The sequence below is a fragment of the Trachymyrmex septentrionalis genome, unplaced genomic scaffold (assembly GCF_001594115.1).
Source record: "Trachymyrmex septentrionalis isolate Tsep2-gDNA-1 unplaced genomic scaffold, Tsep1.0 scaffold13, whole genome shotgun sequence".
Classification (NCBI taxonomy): Eukaryota; Metazoa; Arthropoda; class Insecta; order Hymenoptera; family Formicidae; genus Trachymyrmex; species Trachymyrmex septentrionalis.
In genome coordinates this window covers 4,850,371-4,871,837 of record NW_017304438.1, presented here as the reverse complement: position 1 = coordinate 4,871,837, position 21,467 = coordinate 4,850,371, and the positions used below count along the sequence as shown (strand labels likewise).

Here is a 21,467-nt window from a genome sequence, read left to right as displayed (position 1 = left end):
TCATTAATCAAGTCGTATATTGTATTTCAAATATAGATGAATAATAATATTTATTAACACGCGCGCTCATCCATATTGCATATCTGTTACATACATCTACTTACTAATTAATAAATAATGGCGATGTAATATATTCTGTAGCTATCTTGACTTGTGAACGAGAACATGAAAGTTACACAAAATAAAGGAGTTTGAGATGGTGGATGTGTATATAAGCGTGTAGATATACAAAGATGTATGTGGATACAGCGGGTACATTCGGGAATGGAAGACGGAAGCCTCTAACTTGGCGCCTGGGAGTTTGCCGGGAGGGTTTGATAATTTGCATAACATCGCGAGTATATAGAGGATAATCTGTGATAACTTCTCCTATCCTGCTTATCACTGAGTAATAATATAATAAAATAGTTACGGTGCCCCTTTATACATTAATATCACCAACAAAACGATCTCTCGACATGAATTGTAATTACTCATTTTTTTTGCAATACAAAATCTTATTAAAAAATAATCTCTCTCCCTCTCTCTCCCTCCCCCCCCCTCTCTCTCTCTCTCTCTCTCTCTTCCTTAGTTCAACACGAATAAAAAATATGATTTTTTAATTATTATAAATGGGTTAAGTAAAGATTACTTTATCAATTATGAAAATTAAGTTCACAGTCCGCCTGCCAAATAGCACTTATGTCCTCTTAGAGATTCTTAGAGATTATAATACCTCTTACAAGAGTGACATTTTGAGTTGTCGTTTTTGTAAATAAAAGGGGAGTTTTCTACAGAGAACGTTTAGAATTATGATAATTTTGAAGAATGAAATTTGAAGAAAAAATTGTTTTATTTTAAATTTGGTCACTTTAGCTGATCAAAATAAATATAAACTATTAATGATATTTCGAGTTATGCTACTTTTGATGAATTATTCTGGATTTATTACAATTTTATAGAAGATAAAATTGTTACAACTCAAAAAGGTTAGATTTGTAAAGGTTGTGAAATGAAAATAACAAAATCGCACTTGATCATTTGTTGAGGACTATATTTCTTTTATCGATATTATTTTATTAATTAATAATTTTCTATTAAGTTGAAAAATAATTTTCTGTTTTTTTTGAAAACTTCATTTCTTTTTAATTATATATATTTTTGAATAAAAGAACAATATACTCATTGTTCTCAAATAATTATTTCATTGAAATATTCAGAAATATGTGTGATATCATGAAAAATGTAAATAGGACCATTGTGAATATGATTGTACCACAGCAGAACGATATCCTTCTAATAATAAATTTAACAAAAAGATATGGCCGAAATTCTTTACATACGCATGTATGTAATTCGTTTACATGTTCCTTGGGAGATATTTGTGCAGGAACAATCATAGGATACTGTCAGATTTAGTCGACTATCGTTTCTCTTGCGCGAACAAGCGTATCCCTAACTCGATTTAGTAGCTGTCGGAGCACTTACCAACCACGCAAGTTTCTGGACGTTGCTTGTACTGGGAGCATTTACCGAAAGCCCCACGGAAATCGATATTTGTATATATTAAGCCTCGTGTTTACGATGCTAGAAATCAGACCGAGATCTCAATCAGAAATGAATTGATCAATCGCATTGATTGATGGTGATCGAATTGTTTAAATGTAATTTGTTAATTCTTTCTCTGTTCGAAAATCTTGGAGTAATTTCTAGCATCGTGAATACAAGGTGACACATTTATTCATGTCAATAGAATTGTCCAGGTCCGATATATTTTACGTGGTGCACACGAGCTATTGATGACTAAGAGAAAAGTGTTCTTGCATTCGTGTGAACAAAGTTTTGGTTGGCACGAACTATAGGAAGCCGCGTAATCGCTAGTTGCGTATTCGCCGTAAGAACGAGCCGGAAATTCGAACTGTAAGGACAGTTTGCCACCGATAGGATCACAGCTGACAATTGAAGTGTTGAAATGCCGTGTTCAAACACGTTGCGGTCAGAAAACTTTACAGGATCGGCAAATTCGCGTTACCCAAGTAAAGCCTCTATCCGATGATCATGCGGTCTCTGCGATGAGAGAGAAAGAGAGAGAGAGAGATTCTTTTGACTCTTTAGATGTTATCAAAATGACGCATTGTAACCGAATGTCTTTCTCTTCTCCTAAAAAGAGGGTGCAAATACACATTCTTGCACACCCCTAACAGCCAGTTTTGGAGAACACCTAAAACGTTACTGCGAAAACGGCATCGTAAATCGCACGGTCGTACGAAAAGTTGGCGACCACGCTCTCGGACTGGCCATAATTCCCGCTCTCGGCTGGCAATTTATAATCCATCGAGTAGCCGTCGTCCAGAACGGTGAAACAGGGAGCTAGACGCAGAGCCGTAGTTTCCGGCTCTTCTTTTATCTGCGTCGTGCGTTCGCCGCGGATATCCGTGAATAACAATGGACCGCCATCGCACTCTTTCGACCCGCTCGGTTATTTTGCCACTCGTGGAGAACGCTTTAACAACGAGGGTGGAGATAAATGTGTGTCGGCCGTGCGCGCGTGTCGCGGCTGGTTGGACAGGTGAATGATGGAAAGCCACGTTTTCCGATTCCCGAGATGTTGCTCCGCGTGACTTGACGCTCGATAGCACGATGCTACACGATGTCAATCTTTTCAGCGTAGAATTTCTATCCACTTATTCATTTGCGTTGATGAACAATAATATTTTCCATGTATTAATGAAGATGTTAATCGTAATGTAAGAAGGTAAGTAGCCACAATAGCAAGTTGGTAACTAACTCGAGAGTAAATTGAATTGAAATTAAAGTTAAGGATATTATGATTGTTTAATGCTAGGCAAAAATTAACCGAAAAAATTAACCGATCGATATTCGCCAATCAAAAATATCGTAAACACATCCTGCAACCACTTTGTAAAAAACAAAACAAATTGTGACTTTTAATAGCTTATGCAGCTCATTATCATATTTTGCTGCAGTTTTATGTAAATAATTTTTAAGCGAGTAAGTGAATCCACATACAACTTCTGCACAAATATTTAGAGTTTTATTAGCATATGTAACAAATTTGATTTAATGCAAAATCTATTTCTTTATGAAATTTACAAAACATAATTTTAGAATCGAGGCAAACAAAGAAATTAAATAAATTTTTAATTAATATAAAAGAATTGTGCTCAAATTTACACAGATGCTCAAACGTAATAGAACAATCTATAATTTTTTATAGTTTTGATAATATTTTGTGCTGTGACACATCTTTAATTTTTTTACATTCATAAAAATAGACATAAGAATGTTAAACATTAAAATTTTGACTCCGGTATTTATTTCCATGTTTCTTTTCTTCTTTTTTTTTTTGTTTTTACTGAAACTTATAATTTACTAAGCATAAATTTTCATTTATATTGATATAAATGAAGAAAAAATTTTTTTAAAATAGTTATATTTAATATCCTGCATTATATGGAATAAGTATTGTATTCGCGAAATGATTAATCTTCGAATATATCGTAAGTGAAGAAGGTTTGAAAGCAACTGTTTTAATTGAAGATACATGTAATTGATGGGTCATTATCAGCAATTCGATTCGTGACTCAGTAGGCTATACGACTCTCCGAGAGAGCTCATACATCGTAATTAGCAAGAAATAAGGACAGCGAGAGAGAGAGAGAGAGAGAAAAGGAGAAATACATAGAAAGAGATGGATAGCGCAAAAGTCAAAGCGAAACTCTATAATTTCTAATGCACCGCCTGGGGATCGACCTTAATCCATCGATTTGTCCGCTTGCTAATGTTTGCCGCTTCTACCTGCTTCTATCGCTTTTCTCCATGTCCCGAAGGAGAAAATGCGATGTCAATCTTCCCCTCCAATTTATCAGAGAAAAGATGTACTAGCTGTGAGAAAGAGAGTATTTGCGTATTGCTCGACCCGAATGCTTAGCAGGTCTGCCCGTTATTCTTGACTCGACTAGTTTTGACGCGGCTCTTCTCCCTGCGGACCAAACGCCGATATACGAGTGCATCGCCTTGCTGGAAGCGATGAATGTAAAGTGTAACAACAGATTGTAAGATGTGTAATTTACCATCAGGTGTAATCTTAATAATTTATTCGCTTGATTACGATATATAATCACGATGTATAATCACGATACTCTTTCATGTATAAATTAGTCTCTTTTTTTTCTTGCTAAGAGAGTAATTAGTCTGTTTTTTTCTTCCTAAGAGTGGAAAGCTCATTTCGATGAGACAAATTATTCTTTCAAAGCGATATGAAAACTTATAATAAAAATAGCATTAATCATTCTTCAGAATATCAATTCGATCTCTTCGTGATTTACAATAAAATAAATTGCTTCCTGTATACTTAAAAAAACAATTCAGGCGTCAATTTATACTACTTAATTGATTGTTTTACAATCTATCCTTAAAGATAAGATTTATTTTTTATTACATCATAACGTACATTTTAGCCTTTTTTGACGTATAGAATTATAATATTTCTCTTCTGGAAACGGTGAGTAGTGTTGTTTGAATTAATCGCAAAGGAATCCACCACTTATGTGATTCCTCTAATTGGGATAATCTCTCCTCACTCGAAGCTAGTTTCCTTATACTGAAACTGTAAATAATTTGAGGATCAAGGAGCTGAAACATGAAAGAATTGCATAATTACTCATGAAACACGCAGCCCGTTCTCCTCTCTTCGTATAATACATACAGTACATTCCGCCGGTTGGAAAGTTAGATCGTGTTGATCCTTCGAGGATCGTCCGCCGGAACTCCCGTTACCTTAAGTAGCTAGTTCCACGACGGCCAGAACGAGGGAAGTTTCGAGTTCCATCGTGAAACCGCGATATATAGTAGCTAGTCCAGTCTCATATAGTGACTCCGGTCCTCATTGTGTCTCGCATCCACCTGTGCGCATCGACCCGCACCTTCCTCTTCGTCTCAAAGTCTTCCGGTGGAGTCTACTCGGGCAGGACTTGAATAATGATACCGACGTGTCCGGATGGACAGGTTTAAGGACGGCTCGCATCACTTTACTAGCCAATTCGGCGAACCGAGAGCAATGCGACGCTTTTTCGCAGCTTCATTAAGCGATTTCTCGAAACTGTCTTGTTCAATTTTGTAGTTAATTAATCATTTCCTGTACTGCGAACGAGGAATATGAGATTTGACAACATAATCTCTTTTGCGAAAAGATCTTGTTCTGCACTTGTTATTTTTAATATAAAATTTAATTTAGTTGTTCATAAAACGGCTATTTGTTTTATTATAAAGTAATATTTTATTTTATGTCAAAAATGTATTATTACTTGACAATTTTTGAAAGAATGATTCGCATATTTTAGAAACTTTTTAAAATGAAAACTTAAACTGTAATTATGTAAAAAAGTACTTATAGATTAGCATTAAATCCTCATTGCATTTATGTTTGCTAGATCAATTCGGCTACAACCGTGAAGCTGTGAGAAAGATCGATGTTCCGATGAATTCTTGATGAAAACTGAGTGGATTGGGTTTTTACAGTCATGTATCGCAACCAAGGAAAACAAGAGTTACGAACGATCGTAAATCACTCATACTAGTAATCACGCAACAAACAGAATTTAATTCGATTGCTAATTAATACTTTTAAATTAATATTTTTGTTTTTTTTTTACATTACATGTATTAATTTATATAAATCTAGATATCTCTTAATAATCTATGTACACAGAAAGAGAGAGAGAGAGAGAGAGAGAGAGAGAGAGAGAGAAACATTGGATTTATACGGATTTATATAAGAAAAAAAAGGAAAAAGAGTTTTGCAAATAATTCAGGACTTAAAGTCCTTATCCTATCACTGTGTTTAAGTGTTTCGAATATTGTAGACAGATTAATGTGCTACTAAACTCGCCATATCATATATATTCGCATATATGCATACGTCTACGTTCGACGAGGTTTTATAGTGTCTCTAAATTTTCCTCGATAACATCGGTGAAATTTATGACCTCCGCCAGTTAAAGTGTGCGCTCTAATTCTGCATTAAAGTCGCTACGCATACAAGAGGAATGAGGGCATAAACTTTTCGTAAGGTAAAAAGCTTAACTAACGATCATGTATATGATCGTTTATAGAAAAATAAATTAACCAATATGGAAAAATAATAAAATAATACAAATTCATCGTGAGTGACAAAATTTACATTTTATATAAAATGGCACGATATATAAACATATGGTTTTGAAGTACGATAACAGCTTTTAGTATTAAGAGGCTTTTGTGAAATCCACTTTTCAACACAGCAATGTGTATCGCAAAAATTAAAAAAAAACATGTTATGGAAAACTTGATTACTTAAAAAGCAATTACGAGTACAATCTATTGCAACAAAATGTGGTTACCACTATGGGTCGCAAACATTATTCGTTGGTTTCGACGTGAAGTTGGATATGCGTTAATATATAAAGCAGAGTTGCATAATGCTATTACACGTCCACTGGGTAATTATGATTCGTACTCATATGTGAAGTTAATTGGCAACGACGATTCTGCTTTTTTCCAGAACTATTCTTTTAAATTACGTAGGACAATTACGTATATTGAGGCGCCCAATCCTTCGTAATTATCAACAAAATCGATTATTGTGACACCTGACCGACGAGGCATACACATTCACGCAATGTGATTAAACATTCAATTACCACCAAAATGATTACGTTTATACTCGTTTTGCGCGCATTTCGAAGTCTCGAACTCGTAATCTGATACATGAATTTAAACGACTGATCAGTTGCTGCAAATTAATCCCTTCCGCTCGTATTATTCCGATCGCGTTAACGACACTGCTGTGAATTGACACGTATCGACGCTATCACGCTCAATTAAATGATATATGCTCGTTGCCGAATCCTGATTAAATGCCAGATTCAATATTATCAGTTTTATTTTGTATTATCGATTTATATTGTCAACATGATATGTCTCATAAAATTGTAATATCGTTTAGCAAACGGCAAATTGGAAATTTGTTTGATCAAGTCTAGATTATTGCATTTACTGGATCATTTTAATTATCGTATACTTATTTTACATCCTTCTTAAGTTTGCATATCTGATTTAAAGTGTAAAGATTAAGCCGTACTACACGTTTAGAAATTTTTTTGAAACAAGGGGAAAAAGATTTGTGTCGACGCTTCCTAAAAATCTATAAAAGCATTTAAAACATCAAGTTTTGCATATGTCACAAATGTCATGTTGGCGTCGAGTGTTTTTCCAACTCATAAAAGTTATACAAATAAAGTACGTATATAAAAAAACCGAATATCTTTTATTTTATTGCGCAATGTTTTCAGAAACTGTCCGAAAAACGGATGTGCAGAATGTTTTCTCGTAAGTGCGTCTATGTTTTAAAAACGGCTGCTGTACAGACTATTCATACGAACGAAAGAGAAAATCGATACTAACACTCGCGTGACCGGACCGCCAATGGGTTCGATAGCCCCGTAACTTCGTTAAAATAATATTTGCGTACCGGCACAATCCGTTCGAGCGTGTCGTACAATGCAGGAGTAGTCTCCTATGACAGAGAACGACGACGAGCAGCTCGTTAGCTTTGGGCGGTTCGCACCCACGGGAGTTACGCCGCGTATTTCGAGCCCGTCACCCGCAAATGGAAAAGCAATCAGCGAAGTCTTCAATACGTCACAAGAATCGAGACTTATTGAGCGCAGAACTTCCAGAAACAGAGGAAATCTATATTCGGCACTTTCAGAAATGATTGTCGCGAATGGAGCAAAAGAAATCTTTGAGAAACGTTGACAAAGTTAAAGGACGTGTCATTAATGGATTATTTTATCGACATATTTAGTTTGCTTTTGTTTCATATTCTGGCCCTATATTTATAAGAAATATTATTAGGCACGAAGAACCGTCTTGATCGTATTTTTCATTCATGTACGTCTTCTCTCTCAATATGGTATATGGTCCATATCTTCCTCAGGAACTCATCGTACAAAGTGTAGTTGGAAAAAGGAGGAGTGTGCGTTCTTGCGAGTGCTGTATAAAATGTTTGTCATTTTACGCTGTCCGTAAGACGTGTGTAATCCATTAGGAGCGGCGTTAAAACTGTAGCCAACAACAATGTATCGTCTGAAACTTTGTGCGGCGTACCACCTCTTCCTTCTCCTTCTCCTCTTTCTCCTACACCTCCTCGTTTTTCGTGACACCAAACAGATCTGTAAACCAGGGCGCGATGCACTCTGATTTCATAGGATGCAATCCCGTCGGTAACGCGCTTTTGCAGCTAGCATGGGAATGCTTTTTGCATTTTCCAAAATTAACGTTCATCGCACGGACAAAACACGATTCGGGTGCGCGCAATGTCCAGGAGTAACATGATTTTTGGCGATAACGCGATTTGCGCGTTCGCCAAGCTGCTCAATGCGTTTTGCAATGCGACACAAAATCACGCGCGATTAATGTGTCGCCCCATTAAACTTCTATCTGCGTATTAAAAAGAATGTCTGTAAATGTAACACACCGAATTTGCGATGAAATCAGTGCGAATTCAGCGGAGTTGATAATGAACGATGGAAAAAGGATGATTAAAAATCCCTGGAATTGCACATAAGATTGCATGTATACAATTTTATATTTCAATATTCTCCATCACAAAAAGAGCGATTTTCCTGGAAAATTTAAAATTTTACTGATATAGATCTGAATATAATTTTGTTGGTCTATCAAAGTAATTATGTTGGAAAATAACATATAATGAGCAGTGATGCAAAAAATATTTTAGTAAGTCAGTTTGAGTTTCCAACAAGATTATGATGATCCAACAAAATTGTACTTTTTATGTAATACTTATTTGCAACATCAGTAATAGGTCACGTATTTGTATATTAATATATTAATTTTCATTCGTCATTGATCAGCGCAACATTTTCTATTTTGCCTACTATGACTTATTGTCACAATATTATTATGTCATAATAAATAATAAGCTGTTACTTAATTCAATCGTGTTCGTATTAGACGGAGGATCATTAAATTGAATTAAGAATTCAACGATTTTTGTCTACCTAGGAATAGTACATCAATATCAAATGTTTAATTATTTATAACGCTGTCTTTCCGTTAATCTATATAATCCCTTTAAGTCATAACTATTTTGATGCTACGTTATAATAAAGTAATAATATTGCACTTAAAAGCTTTAAGTAATATAAGTCATATATTATTTTCCGATGTGTGTATATTTCATCTTCGTCTACTAGAGTTAGTATGCAGCTGTTTTATAAAAGAAGAGATCACGACGAAAATAACTCACACTTAAATAATCACTAAAATCGAATTGGAAACAGAAACTCAATTGTCGCGTTTGGTGCTGTTTTTTGCTCCGAAATATTCGTTCTCACTTCGGTGATGGATTAAAAATTTAATATCCAGTTTGCGAGTTCACTCACGAAGCGAGCAACGTACGAAGGTTTCTCGAGGAAAAAAGGCTCTACTTCCGTAGACCGCCGAAACGTTACGTTCTAATTTTCGTGTGTCCTTTATGCGTTTTTTTTTGTCTTTTTCTTAACGCTCACAGTTGCCACTTTTGCACAAACATCTTAATCTGTAAGTATTCTAATAGAGTGCAAGAAATACAAGATTATAAATTATAATATTATTTATTATTATTATATATTATTAATTTCTAATAATAAATTAGAATATTATATTTCTTTTGTAATAAAAATTTATTGCGCTTGGTATAAAGCTAATCTAGAACACACACGTAAGCTTGTTTATTTATATCCAATAGATTCAAATTTCCAACAAAAATAATCTCAATACACTTGCTAAGCAAGAATTATTTTGAAAAATGATCGTGCATTATATATATTTATCTGGAGAATTGATATTATTGGATATTATTGCTTCAAATTAGTCACTTTTTACAGGATAATAATTGCTATCGATTTATTTTAATTGCAACACTCTGTACTGCTTTCACAGATGCATTCCCATTCTCTTTCTTTTTCTCTTTCTATCTTGTAGGATGCATTCTCTGACAATGGTCAATTCGCAAGCATGTACATACATATGTGCTCGTAAAGTACCGTATATGCGATCGAGCGTTCAATAAAATTGGCATCACACAGACTGGCCGCGCGTTATCTACTTTAGCGAATAATGGCGTGGAGTGGATCCCAAATTGAAGTTTCGAATTAAACCGTCCGGATGATTCGTCTCATCTATCGGGGTTGCTTTAAGGCTCTGGCGCACAATTTTGTTGTCGGCAAACATGACGCCGTAGAGACTAACTGACTTTAATGTGAAATTATGGTCTCCCGAATTAATTTGTCGATTCCTGCACCGCCTCGAGGAGCGAAGCGGAGGCATCTGAAAGAGGATAACTACGGTGATGAATATCTAAATTACTCATTACTGAACTTGTCCGTCACTCGAGTCGCTTGATTACACCTGAATAAAAGTATAACGATGAATAAAACTTTGACTTGCAATTCAGTGAAGTGATAATTGACAACAGGTAAAAATGCTTTGCTATAAATTAAAACTATACTAATTACTTGTTAATATAAAATATAATTAGATTATAGTGAAAATTATTTATAGTGCTGATTAACTCTCCGTCTGCAATTTGAATTTTGGGAAAATTTTATTCAAGTTTCTCCGAAATAAAGAAGGAATGAATCTTCTAAAATATCTCGTAATAGAATTGAAAAATGATTCTGAATTTTTCCACATTTTTTGAAAATCTAATCCAGAACTTTTAAAAAAACTTGGACGAGATAAAAAAGATCCTGATTACAGACGGAAGAGGAGTAAAAAGTATAATTACAGACAGATGGTTGAAATCAATAAAATAATTTATAGCTGAAGAAATCTTAATGCCATTCTACACAGTGCAAAATACGCAGTAGTATCTTTCTTGCAACACACAAAGTCACGTTGGTCTATTTCAAAAAGCTCGTATCTGACTCTCTTTGAGGGTGGATAAATCGCAGTCACGTGTTTACCGGTCATCTTCCCATCCAGCGGCGATGTCTCGCATACGAGGAGGTAGCTTCTGACGGTGGTGCGAAATTTTCGCGATCTCGTTTGACGCGCGACGGCGCGAAAAAGTGCATTCGCGCACCTATGCACTGCTAACTGCATTCAACGCACGTCCCGCGAGTTTATCTCGGCAAAGAGAGGCTGACATATTGGGATCGTTCTGGTCGTCTGGCCGCGTTTATGTACCCTCTCTGCGCGCCAGCTCAGTACCCCAAATGGGATCGTCCTTTTAGTTCTTTCTTCATCTTCTTTTTTCTTCTGCTCAAACGTAACGTCTAGCAGTTAAGTCACTTCTTAAGTCCACGGCTATCATATTTCAATTTTTTTTTCTTTTTATTTCTATTACAGCTCTAATGATGAAAAGTAAAAAAAAAATCAGAGCGAATATAAAATTTCAATATTTTTCAAATATTATATTGTATTTTAATTAATCATTAACCCGGGAATAGTCATTTGATTTTATGTAAACTTGGCATGAAATTGCTGCATGTATAAATACTGATAAGCAATCAATGTTTACTGATAACTCGTTACATTAATCGAATAGCTAATATTGAAACATTACTAATATGATGTTATCTGTTGTTAACCATAAAATCGAAAGACAATTTCGTAGAACATATCGATAAGCACGTTAACGCGCAAAAACATGGTCTACTGAAGCAGTTTGAGGATTAAACGATATTGCTGGATCTAATATTGCATTGAAAAATCAGTTATGTCTCGCGATAATGGAAACGCTGGCCATTTGCCAGACAACATAACGTTAATCCCACGACAAAATTGCAGATTTTTTAAATTTTATTCTAGAATTGCTTGTCGTTTTTATTTTATACACGATTAATGATTGTCTATATTTATTGTTGTTTGTATATTCGATAAATCTGTATTGAAAGATTAAAGAACAGCATCTGTGTTACGCAAATAATGTAAATGTGATAAATATAGAGTTTTGTTATTTATTCATTAATCTTAATTTATATCTAAATCTATTTTTATTTATACGTTTATCTATGATATCCAGACAACTATTATAATTATGCTATTTTCTCGTTACAGGTGTAGGATGAAACAATGGAGACAGGATCTGCCACCGACTTCCGTTATAATTACTTTCCACAACGAGGCACGGTCTACACTACTCAGAACTGTCGTCAGGTAAGTTAGAAACAACTTTGTTTTACGTAAAATGTAAAACAATTACGCTCAACATTTAAATCTATCATTTTTTAGCTTGTTATTTTATATATTTTGTACGTAAATAGATAAAGAAATTTGCACATTTATTTCTTTTTTGTTGCAAATGGATAAGCATAAAATAGAAAATAATTATATAAAATAAATAATGATTATTTAATCATTTTGTAAAAACAAAAGGATTAAATAAATTCTGCGAATAAAGTATATATTTAATATGCGAATATTTCTGCAAACAAATATAAAGCAATTGTCCATGGGCAAATTCTCACGCGATCGTATAGATAGATGGTACGTACGGCATGGCGATCTTCAATTCTCGATGCATCAACGGGTTGCGGGAAGCGCGTGAGGATTCTCAATTCGAAAGTGGGCGATAGCAATGGAATTTTCTAATCGTCGTTCCATCGTTTTATTCCTCATGTTTATTATGCGCTCGTACACACGGACGTGACGAACCGAAGAATTCGAAAGATCTGCGATATAAGAAGAATGTCAGAATACGAAGAAATATCATTTTGCTTCTTCTCATGACGGATAATACAAAGTTGACTAATGATGATTTAATTAATTTGATTTCAACAGTAAATTTTTAATTTGTTAAAATTACAAATGAGACTTTCAACTTGTATTTATATTTTTCTAAAGCATCTCACATTTTTTATGTAATAAAGAAGAAATGAAACGAAAAGAATAGTAGATTTTTTTCAGAGATTTATGGTTTTACTAGTTCTTGCTTTAACCGTGCAGTTCTTCCAATTTTATTCTTCGACTTCAGCGATTAAAATATTTCGTTTTGTACTTTTAACTGATTCTGTCCGTTTTATTAGTTTCATTTATCGTCTATTCAGAGACATAAATCGCTACATTTTTTTCATAACGTTTTCTATTAATTAAAACATTTTTTTTATTACGCGACATCCCGCTAAAGGAAAGTACGAGCCACATTACTCGCCGGAGGTAACCTTCGTGCAAAAGTTGCTCGAAGTTCTCTCGTCGAACCGGAAGAAGGAAGCAGGCAAGAGTCGGAAAATTTAAGTCCGTAACATGGCGGCGTCAAGAAAATATATCGGCCCTATCGCGTTGGATCGATAAAATTAAAAGGAAGTCTTAATTACCGCGACGAGATCACATTTCACCACAATCTCGATACGACGCGCGAAATTCTGCGCGATCGATTTCACATCTTGTTCAATGTTTTTTTTTCAAACATTAAGAGAGAAGAGAAAAGCAATATATACGATACATCTTAACAACTGAGAACAAATTTATAAAATAATATTTTATTGTTTTAATCGATACACAATCACGGTAAAATTATTGACGTTCACGATTAACTTAAGAAATAATCATAAAGTTTAAACTTTTTTCATTGATATATATGAATATGGTTTTAATTAGAAAGAAAATTCTCTAATTATTTGCGATTCACACAATCCTCTTAATTCTAAACTCACGAACAGAATAGGACGGGGCAATACGAGAACGTTCAAACAAGGGACAAGTGGTGCACTAAGTCTTCGAAACTTTGATAAAAGATTCAATGGGACAATTCCCGAAGCTTCTGTTCTTCTCTTAATCTCAGTTTATTCGACGTTAATCGACCGGAAAAATTTATATAGAAGTGAATGATAGTAATTCAACAAAGAAATGGCATATCGGGCTTTTAAATTGAATCTCGAGAAAAAGCGTGTTACGTTAAAAATTGATCTTATGTCAATATTAACATTGAAAATATTACCGTATTTAACATAAAATGTATATAATGAAAAAAATGATAAAGCATTGTTGCGTATCATTTCTCATATTTAATTTGTTATCCGCAAAATTTCTGAAATTATAAAATAATAAAAAAGTTAAAATAGTATAGCAGTATCGGTAAATGTATTGAAAAAAATTAATATTTAACTTTAAATTGAAAGTTTTTACTTTTGCTTTTAGTGTGCTGAACAGAAGTCCCGAACATTTAATCAAGGAAATCATTTTGGTGGACGATTTCAGTGATCATCGTAAGTAGTTTTATATATTAATAGTATTATATATTATATTAATTTATCAGTTTTAATTTTCGAAAAATGTAATATTATTTACTTCTAAGCAGATTTTACATTCTTTACTTAATTCATAAACTATAATGTACAACAAATATAATATGAAATGAATCGTAATAAAATCTGATATACAAAATTAGAAGTGAGTGAATTACTTGCGGATCAAGCCGCTACGAAGATAATACAATATTTAACGCAATTTAATGCAATTAAAATGTTAATTATATGTATATTTATATGTAATTATGTTTAATGTAATGTTAAACACAATTTCAGAAAATTGTGTTTAATATTACATTTCATATCATGTTTAATGTCATTAAAAGATAACTTGTAACTATTTCATCATTTATGACGTTTACCGCTCTAAACAGAGTGTCATTAAATAATGATTTTGGAATTTGAACTCTTTTACATGCTTAATACTTTCAATCTAAAGTTAATATTTGCTTAATAAAGAATTATTTGGATTGAGTAATAAACTTTGATTGAGTAATAAACAGATGACACCATTTTCAGAACAATAAATATTTTACAATGAAATGCAAGATAAGTTAAATTAATGTAAAATTAAAAATATTATATAGTAAGAATATAGAATAAAGATTGATTGATTTGTTTGCAGCCGAGGACGGCGAGGAGTTATCGCGAATCCATAAAGTTCGTGTGATCCGAAATGAGAAGAGAGAAGGCCTAATGAGATCGCGTGTCCGTGGTGCGGATGCAGCTACCGCGAGTGTGCTAACGTTTCTAGATTCGCATTGTGAATGCAACGCCGATTGGCTCGAACCACTTTTGGAAAGGGTAGCTGAAGACCCAACCCGAGTGGTTTGTCCTGTGATCGATGTAATCAGCATGGATACTTTCCAATATATCGGTAAGTATCAATGGAAATCTCGACATTCTCTAAAATTGCATGTTTTATACATGGAGAAAAATGTAAAGTAACATGCACTAAAATTTTAGTAAAGTTTATGGAATTGGCAGATCCATATAGGGACAAGCGCCTACTTATGTAAAATTTACTTTACTTTTCTGGTATCAGCAATCGTTGTATAGCCATACCATAAGATACTTTTTACATTTCGTAAAATAAATTTTGAAAATTGTTTGCACAGTCTTGAGAATAACATAGTTTACTATCAGATAATAATCACTTGAATGGTTTACTATAATTGTGTAATGCATAATTGTAACGTTTTACCTTCAATATTTTTACTTTCAAACAAGTGAAATTTGTCATAAATTCATCAAAAATAAATAGCCAGAAAAATTTTACTAGTCTTGTAAAATAAAAATTTCTCAACCATTTTTCCCCGTGTATAGCGATAATTTGTACTCTATGTTGTAAATAATTGGAAATATCTGAACGAAAGACAATTTTATCTTGTTTCTAGGAGCTTCCGCCGATCTTAGGGGTGGTTTCGATTGGAGTTTGGTCTTTAAATGGGAATATCTCAGCCAGACGGAACGACAGGCGAGACAAAAGGATCCGACACAAGCCATTAGAACCCCTATGATTGCTGGCGGACTGTTTGTCATCAACAAAGCGTACTTTGAGAAACTCGGCAAATACGATACTCAGATGGATGTTTGGGGCGGTGAAAATCTCGGTAAGACTATTTACAGTTTTATGTACAAAGTATTTGGAAATTTCACAGAAATTACACGCACATTCTTGTGTATAATTAAATTCTTTCAACCGCATTGCTCTTTTACAAAATATGCAAAAATATTTTATCTGAATATTTGTGCATCAGCGCTATATATGTATATTTATATTCATATCCATTTTCTAAAGGTAATATTATTTTATTTTAACAAAATTGTAAATATACTTTGAAAGATATTACATTGTGATGGTCAATGTACTTTTACAAAAACTTTGTTTCAAGGCACGCGCAACTCATGATGAATATTTTGCAGCAGAATAAACTTTTTATTGGATCAATACAGTCGGAAGTTATAATTTCTCAACAAGTTTTAATGAGTGCTTCCCATTAAATTTTATTAAAAAGCATCATACCGGTGTAAATATTAGCTCATTCATCACTGTATCAGACAGCTGTGCAAATAAATGCTTGAAAATAACTCAGTTCGAAAGTTTGCAGAGAATTGCTGTTGCTTTCTCAATACAATTTCTATTCATAGCGCACATAATAAAAATTTTTTATTTAATTTTATTTTTCATAAAAAATCCATTTAAGAGATAATTTTATATTAAATTTATTCTGTAAAATAAAATTTTAAATAAGATTTATATTTAAACGTTTAATTAAAATATACATTTATAATGCAAAATTAATGTGTGTCACAAAACTTTTTATTTGAAAGTTGTCAGAAAAGTGTTGTATCTATTATTACGCTTTTCAAAAATACGAAGGAAACGAACTCTTTGACAGAAACTACCATCTTGTGTGCAGTTTGTAAGAACTTTGTGGAAAACACGGCAAGCAAACCAATATATGTCGGAAGTGTGAAGTTAGAAATAACTGCGACCCCATTTCGGACAGAAGAGAAATTGTTGAGTTTCTTTGGAAAAGTCTAACGCTATTTTAGTTTAGCATAACTTTGATGAAACCTCTACATTAAAATAGTATTTTTCAATAGCTAGCAAACCTTTGCAAATGTATATTTTAAAATGTAATTTTATATATAAATTTTTATTAGAATCAACCACCTTTGAAATGTTCTACATGAAATATAAAATAGTACTCTTTATTTTATACAGAATATAATACTCTTTATTTTATACAGAATATAATATAACTTGTTATTTTACATAGAAATGATAGATATTTTTTTAACATTCTTTTAATATTTAATCTGTAACACAAGACAGCTTACGAAAGGAATAATATGAGGCAATGCGATAGAGAGGGAAGTTTATGCATTTTCTCTTTCTATATCCTTGGCATCTTTGTTCTCACGTTGAACATTTGTACTTACTGCGTGCACTTGTAACTTTCTTTCAGAAATATCGTTTCGTGTGTGGCAATGCGGTGGCAGCTTGGAGATTATCCCGTGCTCACGTGTGGGCCATGTATTTCGTAAACGTCATCCTTACTCGTTCCCCGGAGGCAGCGGAAACGTGTTTGCTCGAAACACGAGGCGCGCAGCCGAAGTATGGATGGACGACTACAAGCAGTTCTACTACAACGCCGTACCGTTAGCACGAAACATCCCTTATGGAAAGTAAGTCTGGATGCGCACTGACGTCTCAATTAAACTTTAGGCAATACTCTAGCTGATTTTCCTCCATTTAATCATAACTATTATTTAATACCACATTAAAGTTTGTGATAGATCGAACACATGAATATGCATAACAATTATTTTTTTTAATTTTATATTGTAGTCTAGATATATTTATTAAGTTAAAGACAATATAGAGTGTTTATTTGGAAGATACAAAATTATGTTAATCATGAGCAATTATATCTTTCAGCATACAGGATAGAATGGAGCTAAAACGAAGACTACATTGCAAGCCTTTCAGTTGGTATCTGAAGAACGTATACCCTGAATTAGTTATACCTACGAGTGAGGGTGGTCCAGGAGGATCTCTAAAACAGGGTACCGCCTGTTTAGACAGCATGGGCCATCTTCTCGATGGAAACGTTGGTCTTTACCCTTGTCACGACACTGGTGGTAACCAGGTGAGTATTTTTTAATTAGATTAAATGAGATTGAATGATAATTGAGATCCAGTCAAGTGTGCTTGAACAAATTTTGCAAAACGTCCGCTGATAAATTTTGTCCGCGGGAAGATTATAAATTTGACGCTGTTATATTGGATGCTGAATAGAATGCCACAACGAATAGGTGTAACAGAATTTATTTACATGATTTGAAATTGGTGATAGAAACCGAGTATGCGGATTGATAGCAGAAATCGAGTAGAATTTGCATTCGACAGGTTCTGTTTGATTTCTGTCGCCAAGTTACTGTCAAGTTCTTCTGCCAAGTTGTATGTTGACAGGCTCTATTGATAGAACACGAGCTTAATATGGACACAGATGGTACCAAATCTGCTGAATTTTTCTGTTTTGTTGAATTTGCTGCCAATTTGTTGGCATTCTAATTATAAGTTTGCTTATTAAGTAATTATTTTAAACAATTTTACAAAACCAACGTTTTGCAGGAATGGGGCCTCACGAAGGATGGCTTGATCAAGCATCACGATCTCTGTCTGACCTTACCAGTATACGCCAAGGGTACGACGCTGCTAATGCAAATCTGCGATGGTAGCGAAAACCAGAAGTGGCGACACATGGAGGGTGGTCTGATACGCCATACCAGAATCCCTGTGTGCGTGGATTCGCGATATCACGCGCAACGTGGTATCACGGTGGAGAAATGCGATTCGAACGCAGAAACGCAGAGGTGGCATCTCTACAATCACAATCACTAGCTGATATGGTTGCGGTGAACACGTTCACCCGCAGACTCTCTCTTATCACTATACGCCACGATGTGATCACCATATAATGAAATCCACCACGTCAGAAGTGCGTTATATTGGACTGACTGCGCGCGAGCGGATCGATTCAGTTACTTATCGTAGACCGACGCAATCTTCATGACCGCAATTGGAACTCTTCACGATCTCTTTTATGTGGTATCGATGAAGAATCCTATTTTACCACACTGACTTCTACGTGAGTTAAGGCTCGGATGGTACATTTGGATATATATAGAAGAAATTTGAGGAGTTCCCTCTATTGAAGCTACAAAAAGTGGTACACGCTAACCAAAACGGAAATAATTTCGCAAAAGAAAGTGAAAAAACTGTTTTAAGACTGCTTGATATATGTGACTCTAATCAACAATTTTTAGTTTCTACATCTATAAGGATTCTATCGCTTCCAATCGTTTTCTTAGGCACTAGATCATCCTACTTTTACATTGACAAACGATTAATCTGATAGGATGATGTCTCGCGATCGATGTGTGATAAGTGTAAAATTATTTATAATATAATATATAAAAAATATGGAAGCGTGTGTATGAACGGTGATGCAAATGGAAGTTGTGTAAGATTTTGGTACTGCAATCCGATTATGCATACTGTTTCAAATATCGAATTTATAAATTGCGATACTTTATACATTGTATGATTGATTTAAAACAAACGAAAACCATATAGTCACTCTTAACATTTTTAGCTTCGAAGAAATTCATAAGGCACAAAAATTTCTAATTTTTGAAGGTGTTATAAAAATTGAATTTTTAAAAATAATTGGGAGTGCATACGCGATGAAATACCGTATATTTTATAATTGCCAGATGATTCATTTCTTTAAGAGATTACACAAAGATTGAAAGAAATATAAAGTATTACGTGTGGGAAATAATTTTTCAATTCACAATATTTTTTCAAAATTCATACACGATATAGACATAAATACTTATATACAGAGTTTTCTTAGAACTTTTGCTGATGAAATTTATATATTCAATTGAATCATATAATAATTCAATTTAGAATTATTATATTATTAATTTTCAACTAAATTGGAAATAGAAAGAATTTGGATTGAAAGCAAATCTATAAAACCGTATTAATGCTTTTAATGGAAATTAATGAAATTAATGAAACCATTACTGAAGGAGTGATAAAAGAATAATACAAAATCGAATTATTTCTTCTTTTTTTATATAGTATAATAAAAAATAACAAGAGTTTTGTTCATGGAACAAAAAAGTTGATTAGAAATTCGAACATTCAAAATAGAATTCTAACATTCAATTGATTTTTCAGTGCAATCTAAGCTGATAATGTCTTTCGTATGTATGTTTTTTATTAAATCCATAAAAAAGGATTTATAATATATAGGTGATATCGAGTTATTTTTAGTACGGTTACGTACTCGAGTGTCTAATCGAGAGCAGTTCGTCTTTTTTTATATATTTATTTACGTACAATTCTTTAAATAAATAAGCCAAAGCTTTTACACTTGGCTTTTTGTTTTAAATAATTGATAGTTTTATCACAAATACCATTTTGAGATTACGCTTTTATGCAAATCGCGCGGAGAAGTTTTTCGCTACTTAATCGGGAATATACGCGCAGAACCAATTATAATTATATTACGTTATCGATGTACCACACCGTTTAATTAAAAATACTTAATTTTAATGAAGTATACATAATTTCCGTATCTATATTTAAAGAATTTGAAAGACGCTTTGCAATTGTACTGAAGCACAGATACAAGAAGCTTCTCAGCGATTGAAATCGCTATTTTGACCGGGCCCAAAATCATGCTAGGTTCAATGCGTATTCTTTTTATCTAATCTTAGTATCGGCGCATCTAAATCCGCGAATATTCTACTTCTCAATTAAACAACAAATTGCGATGAACAAAATGCTTTCCCTTTAAAAGCATGCGTAAAAAAGAGATTTATTTTTGTAACTAATTGTATACTTACTTGGTTGTGCGAATAAATGAAAATCGCGGGATGTATGTGAATACTTAACATATTGTAGCTCGTTAATAGCATTTCAAAAATGTGAATTTCTACTTTTTAAAAGCATGTATTAATTTTCAAATCTTCCAACTTAAATATCTTTTCCAACAATTTGGAATTTAACTCTTACTTTAATCGCAGCTAATAATAGAAGTTCGATTTCTCGGTAAAAATTAAATTATAAAATCGAAAATTCTTTCCCAAGAGAATAAACCGAATCTAAAATAAAACTGCAGCTCCATATGGATTTATTATTCGTCTACAACGTGTTAAGTGAAAAGATTGAAGCTGACGCAACTAATTATAGCAATACATATTAACAGACACAGTCTTTTGTACACTTATACTTTCCGATGATAATGTCTTACTGCCGTCTCTTCGCGCTGAGACTAAATATCGCGAAGTGAGATGAATAATATCGTATATAAACTTTTGTATAATACACACGGGCATCCATATTACATCTACGCTAGCTGTTGTAGCAAAATCATCTGTTAAGACATTCTTTTGATATCGATATTGTATGCGTAGAACGATAATATACTTTTCATGTAGATATAATATGCGACCAATGAAGAAATTGGTCGTGCCCTAATTAAACGATTGCGATATTATAATAATCTCGAGTCGCTTCTAAAAATCAAAATGTCAAGAAAATTTACTGATTTTTATCGTTTTATTATCGCAATAAGAACGTTT

At 33.5% G+C, this 21,467-nt stretch overlaps 1 protein-coding gene across 2 annotated transcripts in view; it reads left to right on the top strand.

Annotated features, from left to right (window-relative positions):
* Nucleotides 1–19,499, top strand: part of LOC108756946 (polypeptide N-acetylgalactosaminyltransferase 2) — a 205,929-nt gene extending 186,430 nt beyond the window's left edge. For both annotated transcript variants that reach the window (XM_018501158.1, XM_018501157.1), the window contains exons 4-10: nucleotides 12,106–12,204; nucleotides 14,185–14,252; nucleotides 14,920–15,171; nucleotides 15,692–15,907; nucleotides 17,270–17,489; nucleotides 17,743–17,953; nucleotides 18,439–19,499. In XM_018501158.1, the coding sequence (XP_018356660.1) occupies nucleotides 12,106–12,204; nucleotides 14,185–14,252; nucleotides 14,920–15,171; nucleotides 15,692–15,907; nucleotides 17,270–17,489; nucleotides 17,743–17,953; nucleotides 18,439–18,708 (1,336 nt within the window). In that variant the 3' untranslated portion in view covers nucleotides 18,709–19,499. The remainder of the gene's footprint in view (nucleotides 1–12,105; nucleotides 12,205–14,184; nucleotides 14,253–14,919; nucleotides 15,172–15,691; nucleotides 15,908–17,269; nucleotides 17,490–17,742; nucleotides 17,954–18,438) is intronic.
* The last annotated feature ends 1,968 nt before the right edge of the window (nucleotides 19,500–21,467 follow it).